This window comes from Armigeres subalbatus, chromosome 3, assembly GCF_024139115.2.
Source record: "Armigeres subalbatus isolate Guangzhou_Male chromosome 3, GZ_Asu_2, whole genome shotgun sequence".
NCBI lineage: Eukaryota > Metazoa > Arthropoda > Insecta > Diptera > Culicidae > Armigeres > Armigeres subalbatus.
In genome coordinates, this window is record NC_085141.1 from 359,355,835 (window position 1) to 359,373,924 (window position 18,090).

The window sequence follows — 18,090 nt, forward strand, 5'->3', positions numbered from 1 at the left end:
TTCAAGAGGCTCAGAAGCCTCCTTTCAAGAGGCCTGGAAGCCTCCTTTCAAGAGGCTCAGAAGCCTCCTTTCAAGAGGCCTGGAAGCCTCCTTCAAGAGGCTCAAGCCTCCTTTCAAGAGGCCTGGAAGCCTCCTTTCAAGAGGCCTGGAAGCCTCCTTTCAAGAGGCTCAGAGCCTCCTTTCAAGAGGCCTCAGAAGCCTCCTTCAAGAGGCCTGGAAGCCTCCTTTCAAGAGGCCCAAGCCTCCTTTCAAGAGGCTCAGAAGCCTCCTTTCAAGAGGCTCAGGCCTCCTTTCAAGAGGCTCGGAAGCCTCCTTTCAAGAGGCTCGGAAGCTTCCTTTCAAGAGGCTCGGAAGCCTCCTTTCAAGAGGCTCGGAAGCCTCCTTTCAAGAGGCTCAGAAGCCCCCTTTCAAGAGGCCTGGAAGCCTCCTTTCAAGAGGCCTGGAAGCCTCCTTTCAAGAGGCTTGCAAGCCTCCATTCAAGAGGCCTGGAAGCCTCCTTTCAAGAGTGGAAGCCTCATTTTAAGAGGCACGGAAGCCTTCTTTCAAGAGGCCTGGAAACCTCCTTTCAAGAGGCTTGGAAGCGTCCTTTCAAGAGGCCTCAAGCCTCCTTTCAAGAGGCCTGGAAGCCTCCTTCAAGAGGCCTCAAGCCTCCTTTCAAGAGGCTCAGAAGCCTCCTTTCAAGAGGCCTGAAGCCTCCTTTCAAGAGGCTCGGAAGCCTCCTTTCAAGAGGCTCGGAAGCCTCCTTTCAAGAGGCTCGGAAGCCTCCTTTCAAGAGGCTCGGAAGCCTCCTTTCAAGAGGCTCGGAAGCCTCCTTTCAAGAGGCTTGGAAGCCTCCTTTCAAGACCATCCGACCTTCAGACTGTCGGTAAGAGCGATGACCCATTCTCACCCCTCAGACGCATTGTCACTCCCGATGGTACGCTTATTTTCATTTACATCGAATGAATAGGGGGTACCTCAATGAAAGCATAAGTTTGAAGGGGTACCTCTCAAGAAAAAGATTGAGAACCGTTGCCCTAGAGCACATTGTTGTCTTCTAATGTTCAGCCTTCAATTTTTCCCAGATTTCTTTTGCCAATTTTGAATCTCGAATTATCGGATGTTGGCGCTTTTCGACTAGCAGTGGAATCTTCGCTCAAGCTTTCCAGTCTCATGAGATTCACGCAGCCGTGACTTCAGCTGGCGGTTTTTCAGCGACGTAATTTTATAAATCCTCTCTTTCCAAAAGCATTTCGGCTTCGAAACTCCATTGAGGGTAGTTTCCATTTGTTAAACAACCAACCACGCGTTCACCTTTACTTTCCAAAAAATGTGTAATTTTGCCCCACCTTTTCTGCGTTTTGCTCACTCGAGCAATAACCTTCAGCACTCAGAGAAAATTAAAGAAGATGATAGGAAATGGAAAGACAGACGTGATCAATACCAACAAAAAAATCTTACTAGGTTGAGAATAGGGCATAGGTCAACCCATAGTTATATTATAACTCCATATCAGGATCATCCTCGATGCTCTAACTGTAATGAAGTATTAACCATCACGCACATATTGTTGGAATGTAGGACTCTAAATAATCTTCGAAAAGAATTGAACATAGGAAGTAATTTGAAAAGTATTATGAAAAATGATGAAAAACGAGAAGATAAGGTAATACAATTCGTGAAAAAACTAGATTTAGTTAAACTTTTGTAAGAAACTGTATTGGATCGTTAAATAAAAGCAGACGTGAATGACCGTTAGGGGTTAAAACGTCAAAAAAAAAAACCTGCAGCGAATACCTGCCGATACCTTAAATGCTATGGAAAGTTACAAAAATGTAGTAGTTTTGAGTAAGATATCTTATTCAACATGGACATTATTAAGGGCTCCGAAGAAAAGAGCGACGAATTGCCACAGAAAATTCAACTACGTTACAGTTTAAACACAAATTTGACAATATCGTTTATTAGTCCACCACCTAAACAGAAAACATTTACATCTCATTTCTTGGATTTCTTCTTATCCTTCGGTTCATCGTCGCTATCGCTGTCGCTATCGCTTTCGGACGAGGAATGTGTCCGCTTCTTTCCACCCGTTTTCTCCAACTTCGAGCAGTACGTTTTCAGTTTATCAACATTGGGACTGTACGCCCAGTAAATCATCTGCAGATGCGCTTCCGTTGGTTTCCCGTCCGAGTCGAACAGTTTCTCGCCGCTTTGCTTGACCTTTTCCTTCAGTTTTAGCAACTTTCGGTTTCGAACGATGTCCCAGCTGGTGCTATCGTCATGCTTCGGAAACTTTGTTCGCAAGTGTTTGTAGTTTCCTTTGGCTACCTTATCGTAGCACTCGACAAACTCAACCGCCAGAGCATCGGAGGGCTTATTCGGGAGAGTTTTGATCAAGTCCAGCGCAAGATAGGCCATGTTTTGCTTGGAACGCTCTTCGCTATCGAAAGTTTCCAGGAAATCGTCAAATATCTCCATTGCTTTCTTGATGGATTTGATTTTGTCTTCGTTCTTTGTCGACGGAAGAACACGCTTGGCACTGCCAAGCAGGCCTTTAATTGCGAGCTTTTGGTAATCAGGATCGCGTCCTTCCAAAATCCTGCATAATAAATGTGATCATTATCCGAACCGTTAGATTAACTTTTGTGGCTATACTTACTTTAAGGTCTTCTCGGCTGCTTCTTGATCCTTGAAACCGAGACCAGCCACCGTTTCAACCTTTTCCTCCGACTCTTTCGGTTTCGCATTTTTCGAGCTGCTGTTGGAGTTATCTTCGATCCAACTCTCGAATACCTCAATCGCTTCCTTGATGTTCTTGACCTTTTCCTCCGCTTTCGTTACTGAAATAGGGCAGAATGTTTAAATTAGAATTGAAACTAGTTTGTAGTGCCTTGAACTTGAATAGTGTCTACGTGCATCTGCGGGTGATTCTTTAAAGTTGCTTGCAACAAATTTTGTTCGTAATATAATCATTCATATGAATCACGAATCTATGGTTTAATGGCACCGCGTTCTCTTTCTCTCGCAAACAAATGCCAGAGAATCGAAAGCCGCGAGAGACGCCTCTATTGTCGTTGGATAGAGTTTGTAAACACGCTGAAAGCGCTGGGTAAACGAGCCGGCTAATAAATTGCCTGGGCAGACCGCGCGGCCTTCTATGTGATCAGCGTGGCGAGACCGAAGCTGAGGCGAGAGGGTCGCACGGATGGGCTTGGGTTCAGCATAACTAGCAACAAAGAGTTTTGATACTAAATTTACGACATCTTAGTAGGTATCTAAGTTATTACCTTATATGCAGTAAAAAGACAAATTCGTATGTCCGTTATTTTTAGAAGGAGAGATCTAGTATAAAAGCTTCGTTTTATGTTTGATCCTTTAGTCGTTGAACAAGAAGAGCAAATAGACAGGAATTTGTAAACACCTAATTGAAAAATCATAATTTTCAAAAATGCCGTTTCGAATGATTTTCATATCTTTAACAGAAATACTTTTGATACGAGTGGGAATAAAAATGTCAATATAGGGGAACTGTTCCGAACTCAATCTCACTGTACATATATCAATCTCATCGCTAAACAAAGAAATACGGCACCAAATTCGTCTCTTCTTTTTGTCAACATGCGTGCTTACTGCTGAAAAAAATCACAAAAATAATAAACAAACTAAATTCCTTTCCATTTCTTTGTTTTTGATGGGATGGAAATAGGAGCTATGGGATGAAGTGGCGAACCGTTCCCCTATATTTATTACTTCCGCATTCCGTTAATTAATGCGCTCACGTCTTGGACATCAATTATATTGTAATATCAGTATATTTATATTTATTAAGATTTTTTCCGAGCATGCATTCAAAAAATTTCAATTGATTTTGACCAACCTGTTAAACAAATGTCTCACTGTGATGTCGGTCACTCCCGGCCCCGTCACATACGTCACCTCCCAAATAGGCGGTGTGGATGCGTGCGTTTAAAAATAAAGATTACTTCACAATCATAGTGAATAAAATATATACAAAACCGGTTGATAGATTGTGACACAATTTAATTTGGGAATAACTAATTCATTGATGGCTCGCCTGAAGGCAAGTCTTGAAAAGATCAATGAATTATGAGTTATCATAATTAGGTTATGGAAAGGGCATACGTTTCGTATATAAAATTAGTTTATGTTTTTATTGGAGCTCTACACAAATCAAATTTGATGACAAATGTAACGAATTTTCACTTCCATTTGGAACAAGTGGCAATAGAATATCATCCGTAATGCATGCCTAGAGTTGTGCTAAAACGAACGACATCTGCTATTTATGTTTATATCCGCACTTGAAGATGATCTCATCACATCGCTTATACATACAAAATGCACCTCGAAAGCGATTTGACCGAGGTAAAACATCGAAATTAAGCTCTACTTACGAGTCAGCACACGTTTGGCCCTCCCCAGGAGGCCACGCACCGTTAGGACCTGGTACTTGTGGTCTTCGCTTTTGAGCAATTCCAGCGACTCTTCGGCCTTGGCTTTGTCTTTGAAACCATACTTGGACTCTTCTTTGGACATTTTTGTTTCGGCAGTGACACTCCACTAACTTACGATCCTTCACCTAATGCAGCCAACGATCAACTGAGGCTAGGTTTCGGGAGTGTACGTACGTTGAAACGTTCAAACCATCATCATCTCAGATGTTTGATTTGCCTTCAGTATCAACTTTGCCACAATGTGAAGACTGCGGAATTTTGTTTTTTGTTGACGGTTTCACTATAGGCTCTACCGGTCGGTAGTTGAGTGGAATAGATGAGAGAGATGGATGTTTATAGCTTTCTTGTGGGAACGTGATATTGAGCTGTGAGTGCGATATGGGTAATTTGGCGCGTGATGTCACTCTACTAGTTTTAGAGCGGTGAGTGGGATAATAATTTAAAGAAATAGGAGTGGTAAAAATGGTGCTTTGAATGAGGGAGAAATCGATTGATAGCAATGGGAATTTCTTTGAGCATTAACATTTTATTTTCATCGCATACATTTCGAAGATTAAATCAAAAAATTCCCATACCGGGAATCGAACCCGGGCCTTCTGGGTGAAAGCCAGATATCCTAGCCACTAGACCATATGGGATAATTAGTGACGATGAAGTATGTTTTCAGCAGGGTGGATGTACCAGCAGTTGCAAATATAATATTTTAATCAATATTGCTTTAAGGCGATTCAAATATTACATCCATAACAAAACATTGCAATCTGCAACGTGGAATGTCGACAGACTGCGTGGTCGTATTCTTCATCAACATTGTGTTGATGTTGATAACTGAGTCCTGGGTACGGGCGATTTGCTTGGGATGCTTACGTAGTTGCTTTGGGTAGCCGTCGTTTGTGCGGCTATGTTCTGATGTTGATGGAGGGCTGATTCGCTGCTTAACTTATATGGCTCAATAGTACTTAATAATACATGGATAATATGGATAATATAAAATTTAGAAGAAATGATGCCGGAATGATCGTTTAGACTGAATGCATGATGAACGGGATTTTACTATGCAGCACGCATTTTGTTTTCCCAACATTAGTATGGATGCAATGTGGAGGCGCATGGTATGTGAGTGAATTAAAGTCCTTCGAGAGGTTTCCTGGAAAAATAGTAATAGGGGAAACTGGGGTAATATGCACCCTCGGGGCAAAACGACCCTTTGACGTTTTTAAGGACATTTTCGGCAATTCTTTGAGAGTATTTACTACAGCACATATAGTTCGGATCTCGAACTACGAATCTAGCATTAAACAGTCTTGGAAATATGTCTGAAACACCGCCAAAAATGCCGTAAGGTCGTTTTGCCCCGGGGGTGCATTTTACCCCAGTTTACCCTATTATCAAAAAATTATGGAAAATTTAATATTTTATATCTTTTTGGTGGTTATTTTAATATTTTTTTCCTTGTTCCTACGTAATATTAGATCTAGGGATGCAGCTCAAATACACGAATTATACGAAGGCCTGGGAATCTCATGGGACCTTTTCCACTATAAGAAACCAATAATCAACCCTTCTAGGTGGTAGTATAGTGGTGCATTTATTGTGCCTTTGCACAAGGCTTGAAATAAAGAATAATGTTAGTATTGGTCTTATTTTGAATCACGCAAAGTGAATAACAATATATGTATGGAGTGGACAATGTGAATACATTACCACTGATTGTAATATCCACATAGTTTTCTTCAAATATCCTCCTTTCGCAGCTACACACACCATTCTACGCTCAAGGAAATCATCAACAACTGGCGCTACTTTCTTCGCAGATACAACACCGCTAAGCACGCATCTTACTTTCTTACAAACTCAAGAGGCCAGTTGTGCTGTGTGGTTGAAAGATCATGTTTGCATGGGACCCATTCCATTGTCTGATCTATGCCAATAAGAAGGCAAAAATGGGAAGGTGAAGTTAGAAGGTTGTACGGAGTAAAATTCAAAGTTCGATAACATTTCTCCTCCTGGGTGGATTATAACAGAATGTATTGTAAGACGGCTTCAGCATTTGTTAATTACACTGAGTGTGTTTCATTGTGAAATTTCCAGTAGTTTCGGAATATAGTCGAAGAAACAAGGCGTGAGAGAGAAAATCTTGTGCACTCACCTCAAAAATGTTCATCTTATTAAAAGGTGCCAGTTATCCAATTTCATGCCAATGACCCCAAAATCACCGACCGCTGTCACAACAACATTTTTTTTTAAATATGGACTAACGTCAACATTTTCGACTGATTGACTAATTTTAGATCAACTTACTAAAAAACCCATATTTATTGGTGTTTTTGCTATAGCCAAAATAAAATAAAACAAAAGGAGTGCTGAAATCTAATTTTGGTAGCTATTCACCAGATTTTGGGAGAGCATAAAGCTTATCCGTTCAGGGTGGTTCACACTGCAGCATATTTATGAGTTTTTGATTTGAACTTTTGAAATGGTTTGAAGCGTTAAAAAAATGGTTCCCTAAAGTTAAACATAATAAAGTCAAATAATCGACTGAGACAATAGAATGAGTTATTCTTTTTGAATTCTCGATTTCGTCAAAATTTATACAAACTCGTGGTTGGTGGCTCTTTTAAGCCTCTTCCTATCATGTACTTCGCTTTCGACGTGTTGATGATTAGTCCGATACGCTTAGCTTCCCTTTTCAGGCTGATTCCTTCATCTTCTCAAAATTTCGGGGTATAATATCAATATCGTTGGCGAAGCCAAATAGCTGCACTAACTTCGCTAAAAACGTACCACTCGTGTCAATGGCTGACGTTCGTATTACTAAACATGATGCTGCATAGCAGGCACGGCAGACGAACACCTTGCCCTCATCCTCTGCGCGTTACAAAAGGACTCGAGAATGTCCCTGAAACTCGAACAACGCACATCATCCATCATCGCCTTGACCAACCGTATCAGTTTATCCGGAAATCCGTGTTTATGCATTAGTTTGTGCTTTGAAGTCGATGAATAGATGACATGTGGGGCGAATACCTGGTCCGTGGTAGAGCGTTCACACATGAATCTCGTCACGAACTCTCTTGCAGTTGATGCTAGTCGACGGCATGAGATTTGGGACAGTACCTTGAAGACGGCGTTCAACAACGTGATGTTACGGTAGTTGCTACAATCCACCTGATCGTTCTTTTTTGTAGATGGGACGTGACGACATCTTCCATTCACTCCTGCGGCAGAACCTCCTCCTCTCAAATCTTCGTAATAACCCAGTGTAGCGCTCTAGCCATTGCTTCACCATCGCATTTAAACAGCTCTCCTGGTAGTTGGTCAACTCAGGGGGCTTTGTTGTTTTTCAGCCGGCCAATCTCCTTCTGGATTTCCTGGAGATCCGGAGCTGGAAAACGTATGTCTTGCATGCGTGCTCCCAGGTTCGTCACCATACTGCCCTCGTTTTCTGTCACATCGTCATTCAGTTGCTCTTCGTAGAACATACTTTTGACCTTAAATGTAGAATCTAAAGGTTCCGAAGCCTCCATGTGAGAGGCATGCAGCCTTTTTGTCACAAAAGCTCGATTGCTTTGTTGCAAGGGGATTAAAAGCATACTTCTACGCTTCTCGGAAGCCTTCTCGTAAGCAGCTCAAAGGTTTCCTTTTAATATGTTCAGAAGCTTTCTTTCAAAAAGTTCGGAAGCCTCCTTTTAAGATGCTTGGAAACTTCCTTTCAAGATGCTTGGAAACTTCCTTTTAAGATGCTTGGAAACCTACTTTCAAGAGGCCCGAAATCCTCTTTCCAAAAGGCTCGGAAGCCTCTTTGTAAGAGGGTCGGAAACCTTCCTTAAAAAAACTCGAAAGGCTCCTTTCAAGAGGCTTGAAAGCTTCTTGCAAGGGACTCGGAAAGCTTCTTTCAAGAGGTTCGTAAGCCTACTTTAAGGAGGCTCGGAAGTCTACTTTTAAGAGGTCTGGAAGCTTTTTTTTAAAGAAGCCCGGAATCCTGCTTTCAAGAGGCCCGGACCCCTCTCTCAAAAGACCCGGAGGTCTCGTTTAAAGATGCCCGGAAGCCTACTTTTATGATACTCGGAAGCCTCCTTTCAAAAGAGTCTGAAGCCTTCGTTCAAAATGCTCGAATGGCTCCTTTCAAGAGGCTCGGAAGGTTCTTTTCAAAAGACTCGGGTAGCTCCTTTTCAGAGGCTTCTTTCAAAAGGCTCGTAAGCCTTCTTTTAATTAGGCTTGGAATTCTTCTTTCAAGAGGCTCAGAAGCGTCCTTTAAAGATGCAAAGGACGCCTTATTTTAAGGTGCTCAGAAGCCTCTTATCAAGAGGTGAGAAATCCTACTTTCAAGAGATTCAGAAGCTCCTTTCAAGAGGCTCGGAAGCCTCGTTTCTAAGGACTCTTTCAATAGGCTTGGAAGCCTACTTTCAAGAGAGAGTACCTCACTTAATGCAAAAGTTTGAAGGGGTACCTCTCAAGAAAAAGGTTGAGAACCGCTGTCCTAGCAGATCAGTTTCGTCGACTGGGGCACCTGATTTTATCGATTATTATGGAGAACTGTATCGTAGATTGAACACTCCATCCTTACCTTACTCCAGCGGCAACTCGGATGGGGTTGGATAAAGCTCCGTTGTTCAGGACTCTGGACGTGGAAGCTTTGGTAAGGTCGACTATTTTGTATATCTGTAACTTTCTTGTGTCTATGGGTGCCGCATAGAATTTCGGGGGGTTCCCCTGACACAATTTTCGTTGGTATTTTCGAAAAATTATCCTCCGACCGATATTCCGACCGAATTTCCAAAGGAGATTCCAAAAAAAAATCTGTTAAAATTTTTTGAAAGGAATCTCTTGGGGAATTTCCGAAGGAATTCTCAATATGCAAGTGTTCCTTAGAAATTTTTTAAAGAAAATTTTCCGTTGAAAGTTTTAAAGGAATTCCTAGAAATCCTTCTTTGAATTGCTTTCCAAAAGATTTTCTGTATCTATCTCCGAAGTAATTTCTTGAGAATTTGTCGAAAGAATCCCTGGAGGAAATTCCGAAAATATTCTTGGTGGAATCTACAGAGATATTCAAGAAATTCAAGTTCCTTTGAAAATTCCGTAATTCTGGCGGAACTACGGGAGTCGAGAGAGGGAATGGAATACCTGAAAGAATTTCGGGGCGTATTGTTAATAATTTTCTTAAAAGCAATTCTGGATGATTTTCTAAAAGAATTCTTAGACAAACTTTGTAAGAAATTTTCGAAAGAATTCCTAAATGAATTTTTGAAGGTGTTTTCTAGATTTATTTGCTGACGATGCTTGAAAAAAATCCTTGAGGAATTTAGTAATAAATAACGGGAGGAATTACCGATGGAATAATTAGAGTAATTTACGATGGAGTCCCTGGAGGAATTTTTGAAGGTATGCCTGAAAGATCTTCTGGATGACTAATCGAATTGATTCCTGTTGGTATCCTTTTACGAAAAAATATCGAAGTTGTCGTGAGAGTTTCCAACGGAATTTGGAAAGGATTCTTGAAGGAATTCTCAAAAGATTTCCCAAATGAAACTTATGAAGGATTCCTAAAATTTTTTTTAAAGTATTTTCTTTTTAAGACATTCCCGAATGAATGCTCAAAGGAAATTCCGAAGAAATTTCAAAATAAATCTCCGAAGGTGTAAAGGAACTTCTAGAAGAGTTGCTGAACAAATCTGAAGGAATGACCGAAGGAATTCCTATAAGAATTTTTGAAAGAAGTTCTCGAGCTTCATAGTGCTGGGTAAGATGCGCCATCGTGTGATTGGGTGGCAGCCAATCAACGCAAGGATGTGCAAGCTGAGCATTAAAGGCCGTTTCTTCTAATATAGCATCATCAACGTGCACTGCCCACACGAAGGGAGACCCGACGACGAGAAAGAAGCGTTCTACGCACAGCTGGAGCAGTCATACGATGGATGTCCACTGCGGGACGTCAAAATCGTCATCGGTGACATGAACGCACAGGTAGGGAGGGAGGAAATGTATAGACCGGTCATCGGACCGGATAGTCTGCACACCGTATCGAATGACAACGGCCAACGATGCATAAACTTCGCAGCCTCCCACGGAATGGTAGTCCGAAGCACCTTCTTTCCCCGCAAAAATATCCACAAGGCCACATGGAGATCACCTAACCAAGAAACAGAAAACCAAATCGACCACGTTCTAATCGACAGTAAATTCTTCTCCGACATCACGAACGTACGCACTTACCGCAGTGCGAATATTGAATCCGACCACTACCTCGTTGCAGTATGCCTGCGCTAAAAACTCTCAACGGTTTACAACACGCCTCGAAGTCGGGCGCCGTGGCTTAACATTGGGCGGCTACAAGACAGTAGACTAGCCCAAGAATACGCGCTGCAGCTGGAAGTGGCACACCAAACGGAAGCAGCTAGGCGCAGAGTCTCTTGAAGATGGCTGGAGAGATATTTGATTTGCCATTGGTAGCACCGCAACCGCTGCACTTCACACGGTGCCTCCGGATCAGAGAAACGACTGGTATGACGGTGAATGTGAGCAGTTAGTAGAAGAGAAGAATGTAGCATGCGCGAGATTGCTGCTACACCGCACGAGGGCGAACGAGGCACGATAAAAAAGGGCGCGGAACAGACGCCAGCGCGCCAGCAGGAAGATCGAGACCGTGAAGAGACGGAGCAACTGTACCGCGCTAATAACATACGAAATTTCTATGAGAAGTTAAACCGTTCCCGTAAGGGCCACGTGCCACAGCCTGATATGTGTAAGGACATAAACGGGAACCTTCTTACGAACGAGCGCCAGGTGATCCAAAGGTGGCGGCAGCACTACGAAGAACACCTGAATGGCGATGTGGCAGACGAAGATGGCAGTATGGTGATGGACCTGGGAGAATGCGCGCAGGACATAATTTTATCGGCTCCGGATCTCCAGGAAACCCAGGAGGAGATTGGCCGGCTGAAGAACAACAAAGGCCCTGGGGTTGACCAACTACCAGGAGAGCTATTTAAACATGGTGGTGAGGCAGTGGCTAGAGCGCTGCACTGGGTCATTACCAAGATTTGGAACGAGGAAGTTTTGCCGCAGGAGTGGATGGAAGGTGTCGTGTGTCCCATCTACAAAAAGGGCGATAAGCTGGATTGTAGCAACTACCGCGCAATCACATTGCTGAACGCCGCCTACGCTACAAGGTACTATCCCAAATTTTATGCCGTCGACTAGCTCCAATTGCAAGGGAGTTTGTGGGGCAGTACCAGGCGGGTTTTATGGGCGAACCAGCGGACCACCACGGACCAGGTGTTCGCCATTCGCGCAACGTGCTCACACATCATCTATTCATCGACTTCAAAGCCGCATATAATACAATCGATCGGGACCAGCTATGGCAGCTAATGCACGAACACGGACTTCCGGATAAACTGACACGGTTGATCAAAGCGACGATGGATCGGGTGATGTGCGTAGTTCGAGTTTCAGGGGAATTCTCGAGTCCCTTCGAAATCCGCAGAGGGTTACGGAAAGGTGATGGTCTTTCGTGTCTGCTATTCAACATCGCTTTGGAAGGGGTAATACGAAGAGCAGGGATTAACACGAGTGGTACAATTTTCTATAAGTCCGTCCAGCTATTTGGCTTCCCCGACGACATAGATATTATGGTACGTAACTTTGAGAAGATGGAGGAAGCCTACATCAGACTGAAGAGGGAAGCCAAGCTGATCGGACTAGTCATCAACACGTCGAAGACGAAGTACATGATAGGAAGAGGTTCAAGAGAAGACAATGTGAGCCACCCATCGCGAGTTTGCAGAGAAATTCGGAGACGAAAGTGGCTGGAAATCGTATACGTACTTTGGACTCCGCAAGATCGAATAGAGTTCGCCGCCGTACCAAACTGACAATCTACAAAACGCTCATTAGACCGGTAGTCCTCTACGCACACGAGACCTGGACGATGCTCGTGGAGGACCAACGCGCACTTGAAGTTTTCGAAAGGAAAGTGCTGCGTACCATCTATGATGGAGTGCAGATGGCGGACGGTACGTGGAGGAGGCGAATGAACCACGAGTTGGATGAGCTGCTGGGAGAACCATCCATCGTTCACACCGCGAAAATCGGACGACTGCGGTGGGCCGGGCACGTAGCCAGAATGTCGGACAGTAACCCGGTGAAAATGGCTCTCGACAACGATCCGACGGGCACAAGAAGGCGAGGTGCACAGCGGGCAAGGTGGATCTATCAGGTGGAAGATGACTTGCGGACCCTCCGTAGACTGCGTGGTTGGCGACGTGTAGCCATGGACCGAGCCTAATGGAGAAGACTTTTATATACCGCACAGGCCACTTCGGCCTTAGTCTGAGTAAAAAATAAATAATTTCATCATAAAAACATGGACAGAAAAGAAAAATATTTTTTCTAAGGCTTCAATAGAGCCAATTTTCGGCATAGTATCGATTTTTGTCATATTTTACAAAACCAACGGAATTTGGTCACTTTTTGGCTTGCAATAAGCCTGTTTGATGCTGGATAAAATACTAATGGCCATATAAAGGTTTAATAGTATATTCGTGTCACAGACAAATGGACGCAACACAGATTTCTTTCATTTGTTTATTTATTAGGTTAATTTGTTTAAAAAATCTCTACGGAGCCGCATTTCTTAGTAAATAATTAAATATTCTAATTGAATTGAATTGAATTAGTATAATTTTCTTCGCACGCACTTGAACCTGTTACGGAGAACAGAGTTTTCCTAAAAGGATCAAAAAAGCATTATTAGCTTCTGGTGTTGAAAATTCATTGAATAGAACTTATTAAACTGACAAAGAAAGATTTAATAATCGCCATATTGTGACATCAACGAAAGAGAATTTCATTTATTTGATATTTCATTAAGATTTCTTTCATAATTATAAAAAGGTATTGTGGCAAGGATTTATTCAACACACTATTCATCTGACACGTTATGGTTAAATCTATAATTTTCTTCTATTATGTAGTAATGTCTAAATGGTTAATTTTGAACCCCTTCCTTTATCACTGCGTAACGCTTTTTATATGATAGATGATTCTTGAATTAGGAGCAACGTTAAGACAACGCTCCCCCTCAAAATGTTATGAGAATTGTGTTCGTCGCCAAATTCAATTAAAGTGACATTATTGAGTAGAAAAACCTGATTAATCCTCCTAACGGTAATGTTGTCTTTCTCGTACATTATTAGAAAATGTATTTTGGTCATTACTTTTAAGCCCATAGTCCGATTCAGCATATTTTTAATAGGGAATAATAGAACAACAATCTCTGACGAATGAAAATTGTTGCGAGTAAATCGGTTTAGGGTAAGTGCCTAAAAAGAGTTAAGATCATTTTTGCACACACATACATACATTCACACACACACACGTACACACAGACATCACCTCGATTCGTTGAAGTGAGTCGATCCGTATACAACACTATGGGTGTTCGAGCTTTCTTTTAAATGCTTTTGGAGCGATTATATAGCTTCTATGTATGTATACTTAAAAGATATTTTAGTTACTAGATAAAGATTGTCGCTGTCGTCGCTGTCTGGAACATCTTTTGCTGGCGAGGATATGGGAGCTAAATGTCAAAGAAGGAAAATCCATACGATAGCAGAACAAAGGGAACCGAATCGACAATCTTTATCTAGCAACTAAAATATATTTTGTATACTTAGTACACGAGAAAAACAAAAACGAGCAATTTTTCAAATTAACGTATCTTACAAAATGGCGAATTAGAGCAGAATTTTATTCATGGTCCTTAAAGCTTAAGAGTTCAACAGTGTAGTGCATGTTGTTTTACTGCGGGGTACTAAATTGTTTTGTTCGTTAAATATTGCGTAAAATATGCTTAAAGCTATTATTACATTATCAAGCCTATTGCATAGATCTGTTTAAGACCTTTGTAACGATACATAAATATGTTACTTTTGAGACGAAAATATGGCAAAACGTAAAAATTTCATTTCTTGGGGAGGCCAATTGGAACGCACCCACCCCTCCCTAAAAAATCTTAAAAATAAAAACCGTCCAGATTATAAAAATATAGGATATAAGCTGTGTATTCATCACATTTTACGCGCCCAAATCGAAAATTGGCCTTTTGGTAGTTTTGGCCACTCCTTTATATGGGTCTGTTCTATTGTGCATTGTTTGGGATGACCATTATTGAAATTTTCCTATATTCGCTCCATTACGGCTTACATTGTGAACTGAAATTACGATCATCTTTTCAAAATTTCAGAAAATATTAGTAAACAACATGGCTGTGCTATTTTTATTTCGCTCAGTATACCTACGGGAATTGTTTCAGGAAAACATTCCAAAATTCTTTAAGGGAATTCCTGCAGAAATTGAATTGGGAACTCCTTGATTTTTTAAAATAATTTGCGACAGCATTTTTTTTAGAATATGCTCGAACAAATTCTTTCGGTAATTCTTCAAGAAATTCCTTCCGAAACCCTAGAACTTTTTTTTTGGAATTCTGTTGAAATTTCAATTAGGAATTTCTTCAGAAAAACATTAAGAATTTTTTTGGGAATCCTTCGGAAATTACTTTAAAAGCTCCTTAAAAAATTCCTTCGATACTTTCTTTGGAAACCCATCCGAAAATTCCTTTAGGATTTCTTATTTCATTCTTAAATAAATTTCCGGGAAAAAAAATCTTCCGGATTAATTCCTGCAGGAATTTTATATGGTTTCACTAAAAGAAAAAAGGAAGTTCCGAAGAAATTTCTGGATGAATTTACGAAGGCCTTTCCAGAGGATTTTCCGAAAAAATCCCAGGAGGAATGTTAAAAAGAATTAAAGGCGTAATATTCTAAATTATCTCTGGAGGGAAATCCTGAAAGGGTGTTCAGAAGAAATTTTCAAAGCCTGAAAGATTTTCGGATAGATTTTGCAAAGGAATTCTTACGGGAATTTACGACAGAATGTTCAATAGAATTACCGGTGAAATACCTTTTTGAATTTCTAAAGAAGTTTCTAGATTTCTTCAAAAATTCTTTCGGAAAAAACTCCAGGAACTGCTTTGGAAGTTTTTTCTAGAATTAAGCAACCTATTGATCAAACAGGAAAATACTTTTTTCAGAACAATTTTGGCGAATATAATTATTTGTGATTCCCGATTCGCTTTATGAAATTTTCGAGTTGGAAATTGTCTCGACTTTCCTGGGCTTAAGTATCATCGTGTACAATTTGGCTTAGAAACCTGCCAGTTAATAATTGTGGAAATGCTAAATGAACACTGCGAGACTGCAATGTTCTACTCAGTGGGGGATGTAATGCCAACAGAGTAGAAGAAGACTACAAGGATTTCGGATTTTGATAAAAAAATATAACCACTTTATCGCACCGCATCAATTCACCTTATCGATCTATGTTTTTTTTTCTTCTGTTTATTCTGTGTGTTTTGTCAATTTGAAATAGTTTCCTTACTTTAATAACTTTCAGTTTGTTTCTCCTCTGTGTGGCTTTTACTCTGCCGGTTTTCAGTTTATAATTTCTGTTTTCCGTAATTTACACTATTTGCAACATTTCTAGTTAATAGGTATCTGGCGACAGGGTCGCTGTTTTGTGTTTGTCCGATGATTCTGTTACGTGCTGTGGGGATAGCCTGTTGTTGGGTGCTTCATTTCTTTTCTTTTTGTTTGTAGAAGGGAAACTTAAACTTAGATACGATGTTGAGGAATAGGTACAATGGTATATTATTTGAGTGTGTCGCTTTGATGCGTTAAAACAGAAAGGGGGCAGGGTGGGTATACGGATATTTACGATATTACGTAGTTGTGTTTCCAAAAAACGTTCATAAGTCGGTATGCGTTCGCTACAATTAACTTTCCTTTTTTCTTCTTTTTGAGTTTCCCTCAGAAACGACGACTTCTAAAGCTGGGAGGCCTTTTAAAAAGACCGTCAACACGTTAAATAGTTTACTCATATTTGTTTTTGCGCTACACAAAAATGGTTACCTTTGGTGGTTTTTATTTTCCTAACCGGTAGTGTAGGACTTGGGAGAGGATGGATCGGGGATAGTGGACATGTAGCGTGCTAGAGTATGATACATTCTATACACAGGAGAATCCTCTTCCAACCAAAGCTTCCCACCAATTGGGGGAGAAATATTAATGCTCAAACGTTCCAGTTAAACTGTTTCAAATTTCTATTATGAGTTCTATTATATAATAACATTTTTCGCTTGTGTTTTCCACCCGGAGGTAAAATCTTTCTAGTTTTCAGCTCTAATGTTCATTTTTTTTTATAGATAAGCCACAATTAGTATTTTCGAAAACCAAAATTTGTGTCATGCCTAGGTTTAGTTGATTTGATTTCCCATTAAGTAGGTCTAAGTCTGATAAATAAAATTAAGTAAGTCGTAAGTAGCTTAAATTGCCTCTGTGTTTTTTTTTTCAGAAATTTGAACTAAATTGAATCACCCTGGTTTGATATATTCGAGTCTTAGGATTTGAATCGTCATTCATTACAAATGGATAAAACTGGGTAACTCAATGGTCACGAATTGATTTGATACAAAGGTGAGCAGTTTTGCTTTTTAATTTGAAAGCATCATGGGTGTCATTTTGCTGGGTAGCTGTCCATCGTAGTCTTGTGTACTGTTCTGCTGAAGCAATTGACGTGAAGAATTGGTTGTTTGCTATCTATTTCTAACGATCAGTGGTTTCCTTTTATGTTTTCAAATTTAGTCCAGATTGGTTACGGGTGGTTGAATTTATGACCGAATGATGCTCGCTTACTGTTGTGAGTATTGGGTTCAAATTGCTTATTTACTTTTTGTTAATGTATAGAATCCTATTTTGAACATGTGTATTTCATTCTTATGTGTTGAAACTGGATGATAACATCGACGAGAACTAATTTGGCCTTAATGCTAGGTTCGCTCACAGTCATCGTGTTGATTTGTTTCAGAAAAAATGTGTTTGATTCTGTGTTTGTGGGTGGAAATTTGTTTGGTAATCAATTTTTAGTAATGATATAACGGGTTTCACTGATATTAACAGGCAAATCTATCTTCAAGATTTGCGTGGACTATCAATGACATCCAGTAGATCATCCGGATTCTGGCAAGTTAATCATATTAAAATTTGTAGCAATTTACTGGAAGATATACATGTTATAATCTAATAATAAATATTGCTCTTAAGATAAAATTGTTTTGGAACCATTTGTCTACTTAACAATGATAATCTATGTTAGAGAATGAAGCAAAAAAATCGGGTATCAAAGGAGTAGCGTGTATAATCATAGTACATTGAATTTGGTCACCCCTCTTGCACATGATCATTTTTAGAATTTCCACGTTTCATAAATCAAAAATTTAACATCAACAGTACAATATAAGTGAATATTGAAAGGTTTTTAGAGACTCGTTTGATATGCATCGTAGGTTCCCTACGACAAAATTATAAATTTAACGTGAATACAAAAGTATGCTGTAATAGGAGAACAAAACATTTTCGTATTCATATTCCAGTGATATATTCTCCACTATATGTAACCTGGGATATGCCGTTCTTCGAAGAGATGACTGTGTTTAAGCATTTCTTCAACGTCCACATAAGTCTTTTCGTGAAACGAACAAATGGCAAAGGCCTATTAGTTTTGCCTATAAAACCAA

General features: G+C 40.5%; 1 protein-coding gene and 1 non-coding gene across 2 annotated transcripts; both read right to left on the minus strand.

Moving 5' to 3' along the window:
• Positions 1 to 1,908: 1,908 nt before the first annotated feature.
• On the minus strand, positions 1,909 to 4,708 carry LOC134223384 (uncharacterized). Its single transcript, XM_062702525.1, has 3 exons — positions 4,398 to 4,708; positions 2,642 to 2,822; positions 1,909 to 2,581 (listed from the first exon to the last, which is right to left on the minus strand). Exons 1-3 carry the CDS (start codon positions 4,537 to 4,539, stop codon positions 1,978 to 1,980), a joined length of 927 nt encoding a protein of 308 aa, XP_062558509.1. The 5' UTR covers positions 4,540 to 4,708; the 3' UTR covers positions 1,909 to 1,977.
• A 315-nt stretch (positions 4,709 to 5,023) lies between these two features.
• Positions 5,024 to 5,095, minus strand: Trnae-uuc (transfer RNA glutamic acid (anticodon UUC)). Its single transcript has one exon. It is a non-coding gene; the product is annotated as a tRNA-Glu (tRNA).
• Positions 5,096 to 18,090: the final 12,995 nt, after the last annotated feature.